General features: G+C 46.3%; 1 protein-coding gene across 3 annotated transcripts in view; it reads left to right on the forward strand.

Annotated features, from left to right (window-relative positions):
- The window catches only part of AOX2 (aldehyde oxidase 2), a 103,288-nt gene that overhangs the window by 22,733 nt on the left and 61,845 nt on the right, over positions 1–18,710 (forward strand). For all 3 annotated transcript variants that reach the window (XM_021074625.1, NM_001308472.1, XM_021074624.1), the window contains 7 exons: positions 632–721; positions 3,897–3,977; positions 5,624–5,768; positions 7,081–7,173; positions 12,068–12,219; positions 16,213–16,306; positions 18,253–18,362. In XM_021074625.1, the coding sequence (XP_020930284.1) occupies positions 632–721; positions 3,897–3,977; positions 5,624–5,768; positions 7,081–7,173; positions 12,068–12,219; positions 16,213–16,306; positions 18,253–18,362 (765 nt within the window). The remainder of the gene's footprint in view (positions 1–631; positions 722–3,896; positions 3,978–5,623; positions 5,769–7,080; positions 7,174–12,067; positions 12,220–16,212; positions 16,307–18,252; positions 18,363–18,710) is intronic.

Consider the following 18,710-nt stretch of genomic DNA (forward strand, 5'->3'; position numbering starts at 1 on the left):
AAAAAAATGAACAAAAAACCAAAGTAAAAAGTATATTCTGGAGTCCTTGTTGTGGCTCAGTGAGTTAAGAATGGGACATTGTCTCCATGAGGATGTAGGTTCAATCCCTGGCCTCACTCAGTGGGTTAAGGATCCAGCATGGCCACAAGCTTCAGTGTAGGTCTCAGATGCAGCTCGGATCTGGGATTGCTGTGGCTGTGGTGCAGGCCGGCAGCTACAGCTCCAGTTTGACCCCTAGCCTGGGAACTTCCATATGCCATAGGTGTGGCCTTTAAAAAAAAAAAAAAAAAAAAAAAAGTATATTCTACCATAAATATAGTGCAAATATATATTCTATAAAAAACTTCAGTGGAATAGAGTAATGATAGTTTATTTCTTTGAAGCTTTTCCATATTCTTTATTATTGTCTTATGCAAGTTATTTTTATTATGTATATATCTATATATTCTATCTGTATCATTTTATTTAAAAAAATATATTAAAAAAATCTTATGAATACCCCTTTCCAACAGAAACCACCCAAAATGACTCTAAAAATTTGGAATCTCATTTAAATTGCCAAACTCTTCAAGGCACACACCCCATTTACATGTTTAAAAGTTTTTCGTCTCAAGGCATTTCCCTGTCCTAGGAGTCAAATGGCTGTCAACAGAAAGGAACAGGAAAATGCTGCCTGGATCAGGGAGAAAATGATTCTGCCTCGCTCGACAGAAAAAGTGACGTGAGTCCCTTTGTTTCATCCTCTCCCCGAGAGCACCGCTTAATGCAGGCCAGTGTGGAAGCTGTGTTTGTTGGTTTTGATGGTTATTCTCTGCTTTTCGTACACACGTCTCAAGTGCGTATACGAATGAAGCATGTTCATGTGGGAGCTGGGTAAGGTGGAGGTTCAAAGCCCAGGCTCTGACTTTCCCCTTCCCTCTCGGGAAGGCTGAAACAATGAAACATACACCACTCAGATGAGAGAAAAAATACCCACCCCAACTCTGGGGAGTCCCATCCTAGCCTGGCCCTCCTCGTGCAGGGCTGTCTCTCATCCCTGTGTCCCCTTTGCAGACAGAGGGCACTGCAGCCTCAGGAAGGCTGAGGAGCCCATCCAGAGTCACATGGCAAGTTCACGGTCCCGTAGCAGGGAAGTCCAGCCTACACCCAGTCTCTGGCTCTGCTCTCTGAGAGACACTAGTTTCCACAAAAGACTCTCTGCCAAGTTCCTAAAGGAATTACTTAGAGAAGTTAGAATGTGGGACGTCTGCTCCCTGTAGACAGAGAACTCTAAGAGAACAGAGCTGGCCTTATACGCAACCGAGCCTGGCATTTCCCAGCTCTGTCTCTTTCTATTCTTCACATCTACCTTGTCCCCATCCTCGGCCTCCCCCATCACTTTCCCTTGGTCTGGGGAAGCTGTGCAGTGGAGCAGGGGATGCCCCAAGGAAGGGGGGCTGCACCCTCCCCAAACAACTGCACCGAGGACCGCTTCTCCCTGGAGGGCTCAGTTCATTTTAAAGTCTGAGTCTTGATTTTGCGGCCTCAGGAATTCAATTCGGGCCATCATTGCGCTCTGGGGACCACCTGAGTCACTTTCATCAAACTCAAAAAAAAAGCATATTTAAACTGGACTATGCCCTGATATTCATTTATAAAGAGGAAACACACTTTAAGGTGGATCTTATGATCATTGAGCCACGTGACCTTTCCCTATAGGGAAATACACGTAGGAAGCCGCATTGTAAGTGCAAGGTCACTTGGTGGGTATGGAGGCAGAGCAGCTGGCTAAGCTTAAGGGTAACATTAGAGAAGAACCCTGTCCATGAGGTGGACCTGCTGCATGGCAAGCTTGTCTATCCTGTGACATCTGCCCCAGGATGCTCCCTTCTCTTGAAGCTATGTTAGTTTCATCTGCAGGGGAGCTGTGAAGTCTTGGCCTAGCCCCTATTTAGGGGAACTTGAAGTCAGAACCTGGGCTTTGAACCTCCACTTTACCCAGCTCCCACATGGACATGCTTTATTCGTATAGCTCAGGTCTTCAGCTCTGATTCGTTATGTTTGTTTTACATTTTAATTCTCAGACACTGTCTTATTTCTAGATTTTGTAGGTACACATTAATGCGCCCCAGGTACTGCCCACACTTTTAATTCCAACTAACACAAAACAGATCCTTTGAGAGTTCCCGTTGTGGCACAGTGGTAATGAACAGACTAGGATCCATGAGGATACTTGTTCGATCCCTGGCCTTGCTCAGTGGGTTAAGGATCCGGTGTTGCTGTGAGCTGTGGTATAAGTCACAAATGTGGCTTGGATCTGGCATTGCTGTGGCTGTGGCATAGGCCGACAACTGTAGCTCCTGTTCAACCCCTAGCCTGGAAAATTCCATATGCCACAGGTGCGGCCCTAAAAAGCAAAAAAGCAAAAAAATTAATTAATTAATTAATTTGAAAAAAACAGATCCTTCAGATGTTGGTCAGTAATGCCTCAGTCTGGGATCCCACTAGGACCCTACACAAAGAACAATTGTAAGTTTTCCTTCTAGAACCCAGGAAGACTTTAGAGAGAGAGGAAGAAAAAGAAAAAAAAAAAGGAGGGCATGTTGGACAAATGTCAGATCATTTAGAAAACCGAGCTATAACCTGCTTGTCACAATTACCCTTCCAAATAGGCATTATTTCTATTTAGTCTCTAAAGAGGGTAAGTCCCTTTCCCATTGGGAGGGCCAGAGAGCCAGGCTGTGGCAGAGCTGAGAATGAAGCCAGATCTCTCTGCCCCCCATGTCCCCTGCTTCCCCAACTTCACAGCACCCCCTTGCCCTGTATCCCACAGGGCTCTCCTTACTCTCTTTAGGAAGCTTTCCCAGGAGTGTTCCCAAGGCCAAAACATATTTGATTCCTACAAGATTGCAGTTGGAGTAACTTCTTACTGTGCTTTAGTTTCCTAAGAGATAAAATGGAAAGAATAATTTATTTCTTTGTACAACTGTTGTGAGGATTAAATAAATTATTAAGGAGTTTCCCAGGGACCTATCAGTTAAGGGTCCAGTGTTGTCACTGCTGTGGCTCAAGTCACTGATGTGGCGTGGGCTCAGTCCCTGGTCTAGGAACTTCTGCAGGCGCAGCAAAAAAATAAATAAATAGAATAATCAACAGGTGTAAAAGCACTTGGGATGTAAACACTCCACAAATGTTAACGATTATATTAAAGCAAGTGGGGTGTGTGGGTGTGTGGGTGTTTACACGTGGTGTATATGTCTAGGGTCATTTTCTACTTAAACTATGGGACTTCTTTGAATCTTGACTTGACAGATGAAGAGATAGAGGTTGGGGCACAGTGAGAAGATTTCCTGAACTTGTTTGCCCTCTGGTTGTTTTCAATAGACTGTCTTGGTGTTTCACAGGGTACTGTTTGAACTGCTTCTTTAGCAGAACACGCCCTTCTTTAGCATCACATTAGTGTCAAATCAGTATTGATGTTATAACAAGATTCTTGTTTAAAACTATATGGTTTGGAGAGTTCCCGTCGTGGCTCAACAGTTAATGAACCCAACTAGTATCCATAAGGACATGGATTCGATCCCTGGCCTTGCTCAGTGGCTTAAGAATCTGGCATTGCCATGAGCTGTGGTGTAGGTCACAGACACGGCTCGGATCTGGCATTGCTATGGCTGTGGCGTAAGCCAGCAACTACAGCTTAAATTCGACCCCTAGCCTGGGAACCTCCATACACCACGGGTGTGGCCCTAAAAAAAAAAAAATAAGACATAAAACTATGTGGTTTGAATTATTTTCCCATATAAAGAAAACTGGAGCGTTATTACTATGTTCCTTTTGCCTGACTGATGTAAAGAATTATGATGCTGTTTCCACTTGAGCGGGGCTGACAGAACCATCTTCTTCTGCCCTTTATAAAGATTTGCACAGAGTTATTTGCGAATGAGGAGTTCCAGCCCTTGGACCCCACCCAGGAGCTCATATTTCCCCCAGAACTCTTGGTAAGATGATTTGGGTGTTTTGTGTGCTTGTTTAAATGTCACTGGTTATAAGCTCGGTTTTCTGAAACCAGCCTTTCTGCCTGTGAAATTATCAAATTGTGGAAATCCTTGATTGAATCAGGGTGCCTGTCCTTGCGCAGCTCACCAAGCCCTGACTGATGCCCAACACATATCCCCTGAAGCCTCAGCTAAGGCTATTTTCAAAGTGATATCATCATTAGTCTCATCATTGTCATCTGCCATGTGTCCCTATTGACTGTCCCAAGCAATCCGGTTTTTCTCGGCTTCTAACTTAGTCCTTCCAGCCCCTCCAGGACATCGACCCCAAGGAGCCTTTCCAGGGCCTCCTTATCCTTCAGCCTTCCCTCCATCAGCATCTCTTTTTTTCTCGAACATCCAGTGGTCCCATTCTATAAAATACCTGTTTCTGAAGGGTTTCTGATGTGTTTATTCATGCATTCAGCAAATATCAATCATTCAGCAATGTACCAGGCACTGAATATACAGCAGGGGACAAAACTCACACAGTGATCTGCCCCCGATGAGCTTGTAATCTGGTGAGAGAGACAGGCAAGGAGCAAGATCATAGATCAATTACAGAGTGTGTCAGCAAGTGAGAAGGAGAACAGAATAAAATGGAGACAGGGGATAGGGTGCAGCAGGTGCAATTTCAAATACTGGCCAAAGAAGCCTTCTCTGCGAAGGTAGCATTCGAAGATGGTCCTAAAGGAAGTGAGGGAGGGAGTTCCCACTGTGGCTCAGCAGTAGCAAACCCAACTAGTATCCACAAGGACTCAGATTCAATCCCTGGCCTTGCTCGGTGGGTTGAGGATCCGATGTTGCTGTGAGCTGTTACGTAGCTTGCAGACACGGCTCAGATCTGGTGTTGCTGTGGCTCTGGCATAGGCCAGCAGCTGTGGCTCCAATTTGACCCCTAGCCTGGGAACTTCCACATGCCACAGGTGCAGTCCTAAAAGGCAAAAAGTAGAATAAAATAAAATAGGAGTTCCCGTCGTGGCACAGCAGTTAATGAACCCGACTAGGAACCATGAAGTTAAGGGTTCGATCCCTGGCCACCCTCAGTGGGTGCAGGATCTGGCGTTACCGTGAACTGTGGTGTAGGTCACAGATGTGGCTCGAATCCTACATTGCTGTGGCTGTGGCATAGGCCAGCAGCTGTAGCTCTGATTGGACCCCTAGCCTGGGAACCTCCATATGCCATGAGTGTGGCCCTAAAAAAGCAAAAAAAAAAAAAAAAAAAAAAAAGTACTCATTCAGGTATATGAGTTTGGATTTCAGAGAAAAGGCTGAAGACTTAGGAATATTAGTATAATTATGATTTTTAAGACCATCATACTCAATTACATTAAATTAATCTATACCACAGCGTCATTGATGGGTACTAGCTCATATTGTCCCTTGTCATCAAAGAACTACATATTAACAAGTCTTAAGCTAAAGGGGTAAATATCTAATTCTGGAATGTCAGCCATTAGCCAGTGGGTGGAGTGAGTATCTTTTTGGTCAAGGGGACCCCAGAACTTCTGAAAGCTCTCTAGAGGAGCCTACACCTCCGCCTGGGATCTGTTATAACCCAGGAAGACAGATGTGCCCACATGCACACACACTTGTCATTTGCAACTCAGAGAATGGCAGAGAACCCAGAAAAACGAACTCTGACCTTTCGTGGAGAGAGGGTCACCTGGATCTCCCCTGGGACCCTCAAGGACCTCCTGGAGCTGAAAGTGAAATATCGGGACGCTCCTCTCATCATGGGCAACACCTCACTCGGTGAGTGATTCCGACAGTTCTCAGGCCGCCATTACTGCCCAGCTGGCCTTCCTGTCCTCTCCTCTGTCACAGCCTACGAAAACTAGTTTTTAAGGATAAAAACCTCATCTTTTTAAGTAAAAATGGTATCATAATAATGTATCACAAAACGTGCTATTATATTGTATCGTATGTGTTATATAATTGCTTATATAATAACATTGTATATAAATGAAAATACTAGCATATATATGCTATGTATACTTTCACATGCAAATTTTATATACAGTATTAAAACTATAGTACAAATAGGATACTATAATATACTAAGATGGTCTCCCAAACTGGAGGCACATATATCCTGGGAGGGTGCAGTGTAACCCTTGGCGATGTGGGGGAAGAGTATAGGAGGATTGTTTACCATTTAACTTACCTTGTCCTTTTTAATTTTGTTTAGGTTAAATAGTGAATAAAGAAAATAGGATTTTATAAAATGCATATGAGTATATTAACAATACATACCCAAGCTTAAGAAGTCGAGCTTTGCCAAGAGCTCCGAATGCCCCGTGGGTGCCCCCAAACCACAGTCCCTCCCTTCCCCTTCCTCTCAGAGCTACTCATCAGCCTGAATATGGTGCTGATCCATCTCTCCTTCCTTTTTTATCATTTTACCACATATATTTGTGTCCCTAAGCAATACGTTGCTTACTCTGGCATATTTTTGAACTGCACATAAATAGATTGACATGGTGTTATTTTTCTGCAGTTTGCTTTGTGCACTCAGCATTCTTGAACGGAGATTCACCCCTGTTGCATGTAATGACTGGATGCTATCGTGTGTCCAGGACACAATTTGCTCATCCACCCTATTGCTCAAAAACGTAGAATGTGTTCCAAGTTTGGGCTATTAAAAACATCTTTATATGTTTCTCCTGGTTCCCATATGCAAGAGTTTTCTACGAGGAGTTCCCTGGTGGCCTAGTGTTTAAGGACTCAGCATTGTCACTTCTGTAGCTCAGGTTCCATCTCTGGCCTGAGAACTTCCACGTGTCTTGGGCATGGCCAAAAAGAAGAGTTTTCTAAGAACTTCTCCTCCATTTTATTTCCTATTTTTATATACATGTAGTGAGTCTAAATAAATACATATAGTGGGAGAGCATGCACCATGAAATTACTTGGCAGGGTGTATGGCCACTGCTTTCACAGCTATACACATTTATTGCCAGTTTTTAAAATTAGCATCTGAATAGTTTTATGAGGAACTTTCAATGCCAAAAAATTGCATTTTCTCTTTCCTAACTCTCTCTAAAACATATTCTGCATTGACTTTCAGGACCTGCAATGAAATCCCAAGGACGTTTTCACCCAATTCTACTCTCTCCTGCTAGGATTTCTGAGCTGAGTGTGGTGTCTAAAACAAGTGATGGTGAGTTCCAGGTGTTCTTGGCAAAGTATCAATGAACCAGTCCCTGCACTATGCTTAACCCTTGTCCAATAGTCTGGAACCTCCTCATACATTTATTTTGTCCGGCCTGTCTCTAACTTTTCATCATTTTTCTGATGTAATATTAAATCCCTACCATGAAACTTTACTGTCAAAAGCTTGCACAGAATGTGAGATACTCAGATGAGATGGTGGAAGACCTCGAATATGTGGGATTCTTGCCTATGAAAAGCCAGGGCGACCCAAAGGAAGTATATTTGCAGGGTCACATTAGTGAGAAGGCGTGAGAGAACTGGCACTCACCATTGGTTGGATGGTCAATTCCAGGGAGGGAGGATGTTTGCAGGAGGAAAATACGCGATATGGTGTCTGGCACTCAAATGCCACTTGTCACATGGGGACAATGGCAAAAGAGTGAGACAAAAATCTACCAGGACAAGCACCCCCCAGTCACTTACAACATCCTTAAGGGCTCACTATGTGCAGATACTGCATCGGGCAAGCTGGCACTCACAGAATAGGAAGGAAACATGCAAGACTTTGCCTTCAAGATGCGTGGGGCCGGGGTTCTCATTGTGGCTCAGCGGTTAATGAGCCCGACTAGTAACCGTGAGGATGTGGGTTCGATCCCTAACCTCAATCAGTAGGTTAAGGATTCGGCATTGCCATGAGCTGTGGTGCAGATGGAAGACACTGCTCAGATCTGGCATTGCTCTGGCTGTGGCGTAGGCCATGGCTACAGCTCCGATCGGACCCCTAGCCTGGGAACCTCCATGTGCTGTGGGTGCGGCCCTCAAAAGACAAAAAATAATAATAATAAGAAGAAGAAGATGCATGGGGAAGGTTCCCATTGTGGCTCAGCAGAAATGAATCTCACTAGTATCCATGAGGACACAGGTTCAATCCCTGGTCCCACTTAGTGGGTTAAGGATCCAGTGTTGCCATGATCTGTGGTGTGGGTCACAGACGTGGCTTGGATCGTGCATTGCTATGGCTGTGACTGTGGTGTAGGCCAGCAGCTCTAGCTCCAATTCAAACCCTAGCCTGGAAACTTCCATATGCCATGGATGCAGCTCAAAAAGCAAAAAAAAAAAAAAAAGCACAGTAAAAATTTTTACGAAAGGCACCTTATTTTACTCCTTCCCTCACCCGCCCAGATAGCCTAGTATATAAGTGCATGTCCCAGGTACATGCATATATGTGCTAAGTGACTGACAAACAATTTCATGGGGAAAAAAGAGACAAATGAAGGCGTGAGTCAGGAAGTTGAATTTGGGATGCAGTGACTTCCTTACCTCGGGGAACCAAGCAGTTGGCTGAACTGAAAGCTTTAGTCCAGACTGACTGGTAGGCCGCTGGATATTTGTGGAAGTCAGAGGTTGGCAGGAGAGGGACCCACCTTGGCTGTATCACTGCCATCCAGGAGTCCTACCTTCCCAGCCTCAACCATCCTTAGCGAAACTTAGATCGTGCTGCAGACCAGCAAGCCTGCCCTTCCCTGGCCTCAGCTGACCCATCTGCAAGGAAAGGGACCCTTCCTGCTTTGCCCGGCACCCACAGCCTCACAGCTCAGCCTCAGGACAACTCAGGCAGCACACCTGAAGACCCCTCAGAAAATTCAGGGAACGTGCTCAAGTTTATCTGAAGTCTTGGGGTGAGTAAATGGGAGAGAAGCCGAAGAAGGAATAGTCAAATGGGTGGTTCGGCAGTATAGACAAGTAGCTTCAGCAAAAGCTCGAGACAGGAAAAACCCTTCTCATCTTCACCCCGGGCATCCTTTAGCCTCATGGTTTTCAAACTTGTCTTTGGCACCACAACCCTGCCCTCAAACAAATTTTAGCAAAAGGAAACCAGCTACACTGTTTGGAGGGGTGAGACTTTTCACTATCCCACTGAGCTCCCCCTACGTCTTCCCCCAACAGGGCCAGGACTCAGGGAAAGTGAACTTGCCTTAGGTCCCCAAACGGGCTTGTGGCTCTTCCCCAAGCCGCACATCTCCCACTTCCACTCCAGAACTCCTGCCGTTACTGCCATTCCCAGGCCCACCTCACATCTGTCCAACTGGCTTTTCGTCTGGACTCTGCAGGCAAAGTTGAACCAGGTTCTAAAATCTGAGGAAAAATGGAGTTCCCATCATGGCTCAGTGGTTAACGAATCAAACTAGGAACTATGAGGTTTTGGGTACGATCCCTGGCCTTGCTCAGTGGGTTAAGGATCCGGCGTTTCTGCGAGCTGTAGTGTAGGTCGCAGACAAGGCTTAGATCTGGTGTTGCTGTGGCTGTGGTATAGGCCGGCAGCTGTAGCTCCAATTCGATCCCTAACCTGGGAACCTCCATAGGCCTCGGGTGTGGCCCTAAAAAAGACACACACAAAAAAATGTTTACTATAGTAAGTGCTCCAGAAAGTTACTGCATTTTTAACCCATAGACCCACAAACTCTGAGAAATACGGAGTTAAAACCCACATTCTGAGAATCAAATATAAAGCTCCTTTCCACTCCATTGAAATACCTGCTAGGTTTTTTCTGACCAAAGATAGAATAAAATTTGAATAGAAGTACAAGAAACAGAATTTTCTCAGTACAGCTATGTCATGCCTGGCACAAAGGGAGGGGGTCATGTGAGCAATGGAAAGAGCCAAACGAAAGCCCCAAAGTGGATTGTCTGGCCTCAGCCTGAGTTTGAAATTCATCCTTAGGAGGACCCAGGCAGTAAGTAGAGAAGACAGCAGGCATTTTACTCTCTCATGGGACTGAACTGCCCTGCTCTACCTGTGTCAGGTAAGAGAGGCTCATGCTGGTCTGTGGATGCTTCTGAACTTAAAAAGATAATATTATAATAATAATAACAATGTCTTTGGTTTCTGATTTCTTCTCTCCCAATAAGGCTCTGGGTCTATAGCATAAGAGAAATTGTCTTCCAATGCTCCTGCAGGCAAAGGGAAGGTAGGAGTTTGCAGATGTTAAAGGCCAAGCTTTATTAGAACTTTGATGGGACGCAACAGACCATCACGGATGGGTCAGGGTTGGGAGCCCCTGTTATAGAATGCCTTTTATGAGACACCGAGGCAGATACAGGTTGAGGACTCAAGCTGAGAGCCATTCCGGGGGAGAGGAGCAGTTTGGTTACTTTTAGGCAAGATTGGCTTAGCATAAGGATAATAAGGAGCAGCTAGTGTTTTCCCTGATCAGTTGGGCTAGCTATGATCATTGAAGCAGCAGGGACTGTTATGGGGCTATGCTGGCAGGAATGGGGGGAAGTACTGTGCCAAGTACATTTTTAATATCAACAAAAATGAAGCTACGTGGGAGGGTGACATATTCTCCAAGATTAATCCACAAGAGAAAAATCAAAGCCTAGTCTGCAACTTATTAAAAAAAAAAAGAACAGACGTGGCGTTCTCATTGTGGCACAGCGGGTTACGAATCCAACTGCAGCAGCTTAGGTTGCTGCAGAGGAACAGGTTCGATCCCCAGCCCAGCGCAGTGGGTTGAAGCATCTGACATTGCCACAGCTGTGGCTCTGATTCATTCCCTGGCCCAGGAACTTCCATATGCTGGGGATGTAGCCGTTAAAAAATAAATAAATAAATAAAGCAGACTAACTGTAACTGCAGTTAGAACCCAGTCCTGGGAGTTCCCATCGTGGCACAGTGGTTAACGAATCTGACTAGGAACCATGAGGTTGCAGGTTCAATCCCTGGCCTTGCTCAGTGGGTTAAGGATCCAGCGTTGCCGTGAGCTGTAGTGTAGGTCGCAGATGTGGCTCAGATCCCGCATTGCTGTGGCTGTGGTGTAGGCTGGCGGCTACAGCTCCGATTCATCCCCTAGCCTGGGAACCTCCATATGCCGTGGGGGCGGCCCTAGAAAAAGGCAAAAAGACAAAAAAAAAAAAAAAAAAAAAAAAAAGGAACCCAGCCCTGGAAGTGATGTCAAATCATACTCTGTGTGTTAGTGATACATTCTACAAACCCCAGGGGAAGTGAAAGATTAATTTTTCAAAGCCAACTAAGTCATCTGGTGGTTTGGGTGACTTCATTTTCAAAGATTGTTCTAAACCATTTTTAAATCCCTACCACAGAGAAAACCAAAGCTGGTGCTAATATCCTGCCAATATTCACAAGTATGGCTACAGTGGTCTTTAAATTCTGAATTACTTCCTTGCCAAGCGGCAAATAGCTTTGCCCCAACCCTCCTGAGTGCTCTCCCATTGCTCCTGCCTCCCTAGCCCCTCCCTGGGAACCCCCAACATCCCCACACCCAACAACACCCAACATAAGGCCAGGGGCAGCTCCTGGCATGGGCTGTGTCTATTCTGATTGGGAGTGCCCCTAATGGAACTGGTCGTTGAAGATGTTGAGTATCCAGGCTATCTGCAGAAGAGCAAATCAGCAGTCAAAGCTCTGCTGATTTTAGGCAAGGACCTGGGCAATTGAAAGACCTTTGATTTATTTGTTTAATACCATCAAATTTATCCCCCTTCATCACAAAACAGCTTTGTGTTGCTTCACTGTGGTCAGTCAGGAGGGGGCCACAGAAGGTTCTAGTTGAGTCCTTCCAACTGCTAATTGTTACTCTCATTCCACTCTCCAGCCTGTTTTCTTGCATTTGTCCAAAGAGTGTAGACCAGCCCAAGGGTTCCTAACCCTGGCTGCCCAGGAGAACTCCCTTAAGAGATTTTGATAAAGCCCACACTCAGAGATTCTGATTTGCTTGACATGGGAGTGGGGCATCTGTGGTGTTCTGAGTTCCTGGTGGCTCTTTGTGCAGTCAGTGTGGAGAGCCACTGCACTAGCTGAAGGCTAAGGCCCAGGCACCATGATTACAATTCAGCTTCTTCTTCTCCCGTGTCACCTATAAAAACAATGTGCTTTCCAGGACTGACAATAGGTGCTGGCTGCAGCCTGTCCCAGGTGAATGATATCTTGGCTGAGAGCATATCTGAGCTCCCGGAGGAGAAGACCCAGACGTACCGAGCCCTCCTGAAGCACCTGAAGAGTCTGGCGGGCCAGCAGATCCGGAACATGGCCGTATGTCCTCTGGGCTACTCACTAGGCCCACTACACCTATTTCTCTTTTTTTTATTTTTTATTTTTTTTTATTATAGTCGATTTATAATGTTCTGTCAAGTTCTGCTATACAGCAAAGTGACCCAGTAATACATATATGTATACATTATTTTTCTCATAAAATCTTCCATCATGTTCTATCACAAGTGATTGGATATAGTTCCCTGTGCTATACAGCGGGACTCCTTGCTTATCCACCCCAGATGCAATAGTTTGCATCTACTAACCCCAGACTCCCAGTCCTTCCCATTCCCTCCTCCTCCTTCTTGGCAACCACAAGTCTCTTCTCCATGTCCATGAGTTTATTTCTTTTCTATAGATGGGTTCATATGTGCCATATTTTTAGATGCCACATATAAGTGAAATCATAGGGTATTTGTCTTTCTCTTTCTGACTTACTTCACTTAGTATAAGAATCTCTAGTTGCATCCATGTTGCTGTAAATGACATTATTTTGTTCTTTTTTATGGCTGAGTAGTATTCTATCATGTATATGTACCAGGTCTTCTTTTTTTTTACATAATGATTTTTATTTTTTTCCATTATGGATGTTTTACAGTGTTCTGTCAATTTTCTACTGTACGGCATGTTGACCCGGTTACACATACATGTATACATTATTTTTTCTAACATTATCATGCTCCATCATAAGTGACTAGACAGAGTACCCAGTGCTACACAGCAGGATCTCACTGCTAATCCATTCCAAAGACAATAGTCTGCATCTGTTAACCCCAAGCACCCCATCCATCCCACTCCTTCCCACTCCCTCCCCCTCCCCCTTGGCAACCACAAGTCTGTTCTGCAAGTCCATGATTTTCTTTTCTGTGGAAAGATTCATTTGTGCCATATATTAGATTCCAGATATAAGCGATATCATATGGTATTTGTGTTTCTCTTTCTGACTTACTTCACTCAAGACGAGAATCTCTAGTTCTATCCATGTTGCTGCAAATGGCATTATGTCATTCTTTTTTATGGCTGAGTAGTATTCCATTGTGTATATACACCACATCTTCCTAATCCAATCATCTGTCAGTGGACATTTGGGTTGTTTCCATGTCTTGGCTATTGTGAATAGTGCTGCAATGAACATGCAGGTGCATGTGTCTTTTTTAAGGAGAGTTTTGTCTGGATATATGCCCAAGAGTGGGATTGCTAGGTCATATGGTAGTTCTATGTATAGTTTTCTAAGGTACCTCCATACTGTTCTCTATAGTGGTTGTACCAGCCTACATTCCCACCAATAGTGTAGGAGGGTTCCCTTTTCTCCACACACCCTCTGGCATTTGTTATTTGTGGACTTATTAATGATGGCCATTCTGACTGGTATAAGGTGGTATCTCGTGGTAGTTTTGATTTGCATTTCTCTAATAATCAGTGATGTTGAGCATTGTTTCAAGTGCTTGTTGGCCATCTGTACATCTTCCTTGGAGAAATGTCTACTCAGGTCTTTTGCCCATTTTTCCATTGGGTTGTTGGCTTTTTTGCTGTTGAGTTGTATAAGTTGTTTGAATATTTTAGAGATTAGGCCCTTGTCAGTCGCATCACTTGAAACTATTTTCTCCTATTCTGTAAGTTGTATTTTTGTTTCGTTTTTAGTTTCCTTTGCTATGCAAAAGCTTGTCAGTTTGATTAGGTCCCATTTGTTTATTTTTGCTTTTATTTCTGTTGCTTTGGGTGACTGGCCTAAAGAAAACATTTGTAAGGTTGATGTCAGAGAGTGTTTTGCCTATGTTCTCTTCCAGGAGTTTGATGATGTTTTCTTATATTTAAGTCTTTCAGCCATTTTGAGTTTATTTTTGTGCTTCATCTTCCTCATCCATTCATCTATGGATGGACATTTAGGTTGTTTCCATGTCTTGGCTATTGTGAATAGCACTGAGATGAACAAAGGATGCATGTATCTGTTTGAATGAAAGTTTTGTCCTGTACCTATTTCTTCATCCCACTGAAATGTTGAAATAGGCATTGGCAGAATCAGTATGCAGAGGGTCTCAGCCAATTGAAACACTAGGCATAATAAATGAACATTTAATATTTAACAAACATTAATTACATAATAATGTATTTAAAAGGAGACTCTAAATCAAGTTCAACAGCCAAGGCAAGATAAGTGGGAAAAGAACATCATGATTTTGCTAATTTTGTGATAAGACCTACAAAGAGCCTAATTTAGTCTTAGCCTGCATTAACAGAAAGTCTAATACCTAAGGAGGGTAGCCTCCTCCACCCCAGATTGTTCAGCCTGCAGCTGGAGAATAATGCTTCAATCAGGGAGGCACCCTTCAAGGTCTGCTTGGTTTTGACCTCAGAACCAAGCAGAAGTAGGTTTTCAAAGTACATATCATCCGGGAGTTCCCATCGTGACTCCAACTAGGAACCATGAGGTTGTGGGTTCCATCCCTGGCCTTGTTCAGTGGGTTAAGGATTCAGCGTGATCTGTGGTGTAGGTTGCAGACAAGGCTCTGATATCGAGTTGCTGTGGCTGTGGTGTAGGCCGGCGGCTACAGCTCTGATTAGACCCCTAGCCTGGGAACCTCCATATGCCGCAGAAGCGGCCCTAGAAATGGCTAAAAGACAAAAAGACAAAAAAAAAAAAAAAAAAGTACGTATGATCCCTCCCTCACAGCTCCCTCCCTTACAGACCCCGAATGCTGGCTTAGAAATCCTTGGGATTGAGAGAACCAGGGGAGGACATGTTTCCTTTGAAAAAGCTCGTCAACTGATTCCAAAATAGTCCCTTTCAATGTCAAGAACTGTGACTGACACCCTGGAGCCTGTCAAGGAGATGGTGGCAGGAGAGTGAGGGACTGGAAACTACATGGGAAAGAGAAATGGTGGAGTTCCCTGGTGGTGCAGCAGGTTAGGGATCCAGTGTCGTCCCTGCAGCAGTTCAGGTCCCTGATATGGCATAGGTTCAGTCCCTGGCCTGGGAACTTCCACATTGCACAGGTGTGACAGAGAGAGAGAAAGAAAAGGAAGAGGAATGGTTGGGACCATCAGAGGGATCCTGACTCCTGAGAAAAGCTGTGATGTATTTCACATGATCACAAAGGGTAGACATAGGACCAAAAGATGAGAGCCAGGATGCAGATTTCAGCTCAGTGGAAACAAGAACTTTAAAATCGAGCTATTCATAAAAAAAAACAGGGGTTGGCTTCCCTGTCCCCACCCCTGTTCCGGCCCAGATCATAGCAATCTGGGTGGTCACTGTGGATTCCCTCGCTTCACGGAGAGGAGAGTCCCGAGTGGAATGGCCAGTCATTTCTGAAATGACTGAGATGCTTCTGAGATGCTACAGCCACCTTCTGAGATGCTACAGCCTCAACCAAGTCCGAGTGGGGTCTCCCAGCAAGAGAAAGAGGGCAGCTCCCCCTCAACAGTGTGGATGCCCAGCATCTCAGCATGGCCCATGGGAAGTCTGGCACTTTCAGAGGCCCTGAGATGAGGCTGAGATCCCAAGGCCGGGTGGCATCTCTGTAGCCAGCACGGCGGCCCCCTGTGCCACCTGAATACGAGTAGTTCAGAATTGGCCGCTGAACCTAACCGCTGGGGTTTGAATCCCAACCCTGCCCCTTCCTAGCTGGGGAGTTTCATCAACTAGTTTCACCCAGTTGATCAAGTTTCATCCTTTCTCTGTGCCCCAGAGTCTTCATCCGTAACAGGGGAATAAGGGCATCATCTCACTGGGCTGCGCTGAGGATTAACTGAGTACATACCTGTGAAGGGTGAGACAGCAGGTGGAACATACCAGATGCTATGCAAGTGTTAGATACCATCCATTCCTCATCTGATTCAGAGCCTCCCACCATCTGAATTGAGTCTCATCTGCAGGGCAAGACCCAGATTCCTCTCCACCATTTCACTACCAAAGCAGACCAGAAGCAGGTGTGGGTGGGGCTGGGATTTAAGGGATTGAATGACTGAGGCTCTAACGCTCTCCCTCCTTAGTCCTTAGGAGGACATATTATAAGCCGGCATTGCTATTCGGATCTGAATCCCATTCTGACTGTGGGCAACACTACCCTCAATCTGATATCAGAAAGTAAGTGACCCCAGAACCCTCTGAACCGCACCTGCAGATTTTTTTGTCTTTTTTCAAGGAATTGCTATACCAGAGCCCAGGTCTCTGTCTCTCAGTCCACCACGGAGAGCTCAGGTTCCCGGTGTGGAAGTCACACGGATGCAAAAGAGTGGCTGGTGCCTCCTCCCACACTTCCCCCACCCCACCCCCACATACACACAACACTCAGCCCCGAGCACCCAGGGGTGGTGTGCAGAGGCTGAAGTGAAGGCTCTCTGTGCCTGAGGACCACTGCCTCCTCCTCTTCACACACCCTCTCCATCGCTGTGTGAGCAGCCACAGGACATGCTGCAGACAGCCTGAGCCCCTGGGGGCAGGAGGAAGGCGATGGCTAGTTTTACACGCTGGCTGAGAGGGATGTTCCCATGGGCTACTCTGTGCTATACCACCCTCGTCCCTTCCCCCATACCCTCCAGAAGTGCTCAGCCCTCACCCTGCCCCTGGGATGCTGACACTCCCATTTACTGGCTGCTAACTTGGTGCCAGGCTCTGCTGGGTACTTTCCTCCCGTGGCCACCACCCAGCTGAGATCGCTCGCAGAGGTGGGCTCCAGCCTGCCTGATTTCCAAACAGCCGTGCTTGCTTCTTCTCCATCAGCCGCTTCCCCAGGGCTTCTAATTGCCCCCTTTCCACCGCCCCTCCTCCTCCCTCACCCACGACCCATCAAATCCCTCCTATGGGCTGACACTGTCCCAGGCACTGGGGTGTAGGGGAGCGGTTCCCATATGAACTTTGGGGTGCATCCAACCAGAAATTCTCTCACAGGCACGGTATCCCTCCCGAGGGCTGTGTTGGCTAACACAATCCCATCCCCGATTGGTGGGAACTGAGAAATGTTGGGAGAAACCAGCTGGCAGAGGAAAAGCCCTCATGCCCCTATTCAGCTCTGCGTGGAGCCTTCCCTGGAGAGAGGAGAAAAAGACCCTCACCCCTGCCAGCCCCATGAGCCATCCTGGGGCCAGAATGACCCCAGCTCAACCCCATCAACACTAGGAGAGAAGAAGCCTAGGCTCTGGGGCATCAGGATGGCAAGAACAGCCTGGTCCCCTATACTGGGGGCCTTCTACACTGGGACCAGGGCTGGTACAAGTGGTACCAGCTATCTTCTACTGGGGTGTAGGACGTTACCTTTGGCTTAAGGTCTCTGTTTTCACAGCTCTGCCAAAGCCTCTGCCAGCCTGAGCTCAGCCCGGCTCCCAGGGGGCCAGTAGGTGAGCCCACTGGCCCAGCACCCAGGAAGCCAAGGTCCATGGGGGCGCCTTTGCAACCCTCCTGCCTCCCTCTATACCTGCCTCCCCATCAGCACGACCCCAACCCACGTCAGATTCACCAGGCTGTGGTCTGATCTCCCTATCACATCTCCTGTGGGGCCACAACCACTTTTCAGAGCCAGTGGGGACTGCTCTGACCGCTGTGTGGTGACAGCTGGGCTGAAAAGGGGGTTCGGAGAATCGTTCGCTTTGTGTTAAAGGTATGGGTATCCAGCTTAGACGCCAATAACAGCAGCAGGGACAAAAAAGCAAATCCAATGATCTGCGCTCTGTGAACAGTGGAAACAAACCCCATCTCAGCTTAAGTCACACCCTTACCTTGATCACAGTATTGAACGAGTTAGATTTAGTTAACCAGCCTCTGCTAAAAGATGAAAACGGGCCTGGCAGGCCTGCGGGCAGGAAGAGAGCCAGTTCACATAGCATGTGCACTAACAAGAATAAATGTCATGAAGCTGCTGTCATGAAGGTGCCCCCTGTGGAGAGATGGGGGGGCGCGCTGGTCTGTCACATACTCCCCATAATCGCTCCGTGCAGAGAAAAGTGACCTTTTCTTCTCTGCTGCTGACATTTAAGAGTACAGAATAATCTCGCATTCCTGCTACAACTGTGCAAAAATGTCATTTTCTTCCACAGAAGGCACACGGCAGATTCCTCTAGGCGAACATTTTCTTGCTGGCTTGGCAAGTGCAGATCTGAAGCCAGGGGAAATTTTGGAGTCTGTGTATATCCCTCACTCTCGGAAGGTAAGAATTCCTCCAGTCGCTTTTGAGAGCTGTTTGTTTCTTTCCATAACGGAGTCTGGGCATCTTTAGAAATTTGCAAACAGATGGAAGGAAAATGAGCCTGCCCGGCAAACCTGTTTCCTGTGGGCCACGGCCTGGCATGCCCCCCACCCCCACCCCGGGCCCTCAGCCACCCTCCAGCCCAGGGTGTGGACCCGGGGTTGTTATTTCAGCTGCAGGGTGGGGCCTGCCCGGCCTGCAATCCTGCTTCCACACCCCCTCATATCCAATATGACTCTGAGAGGTGGAAATTAAAGTCCTCTGGCTGTGGAATAAGCTTCTCCGCCTGCGCCACAAGGAGACGGAGGC

Source organism: Sus scrofa, chromosome 15 (assembly GCF_000003025.6).
Source record: "Sus scrofa isolate TJ Tabasco breed Duroc chromosome 15, Sscrofa11.1, whole genome shotgun sequence".
NCBI lineage: Eukaryota > Metazoa > Chordata > Mammalia > Artiodactyla > Suidae > Sus > Sus scrofa.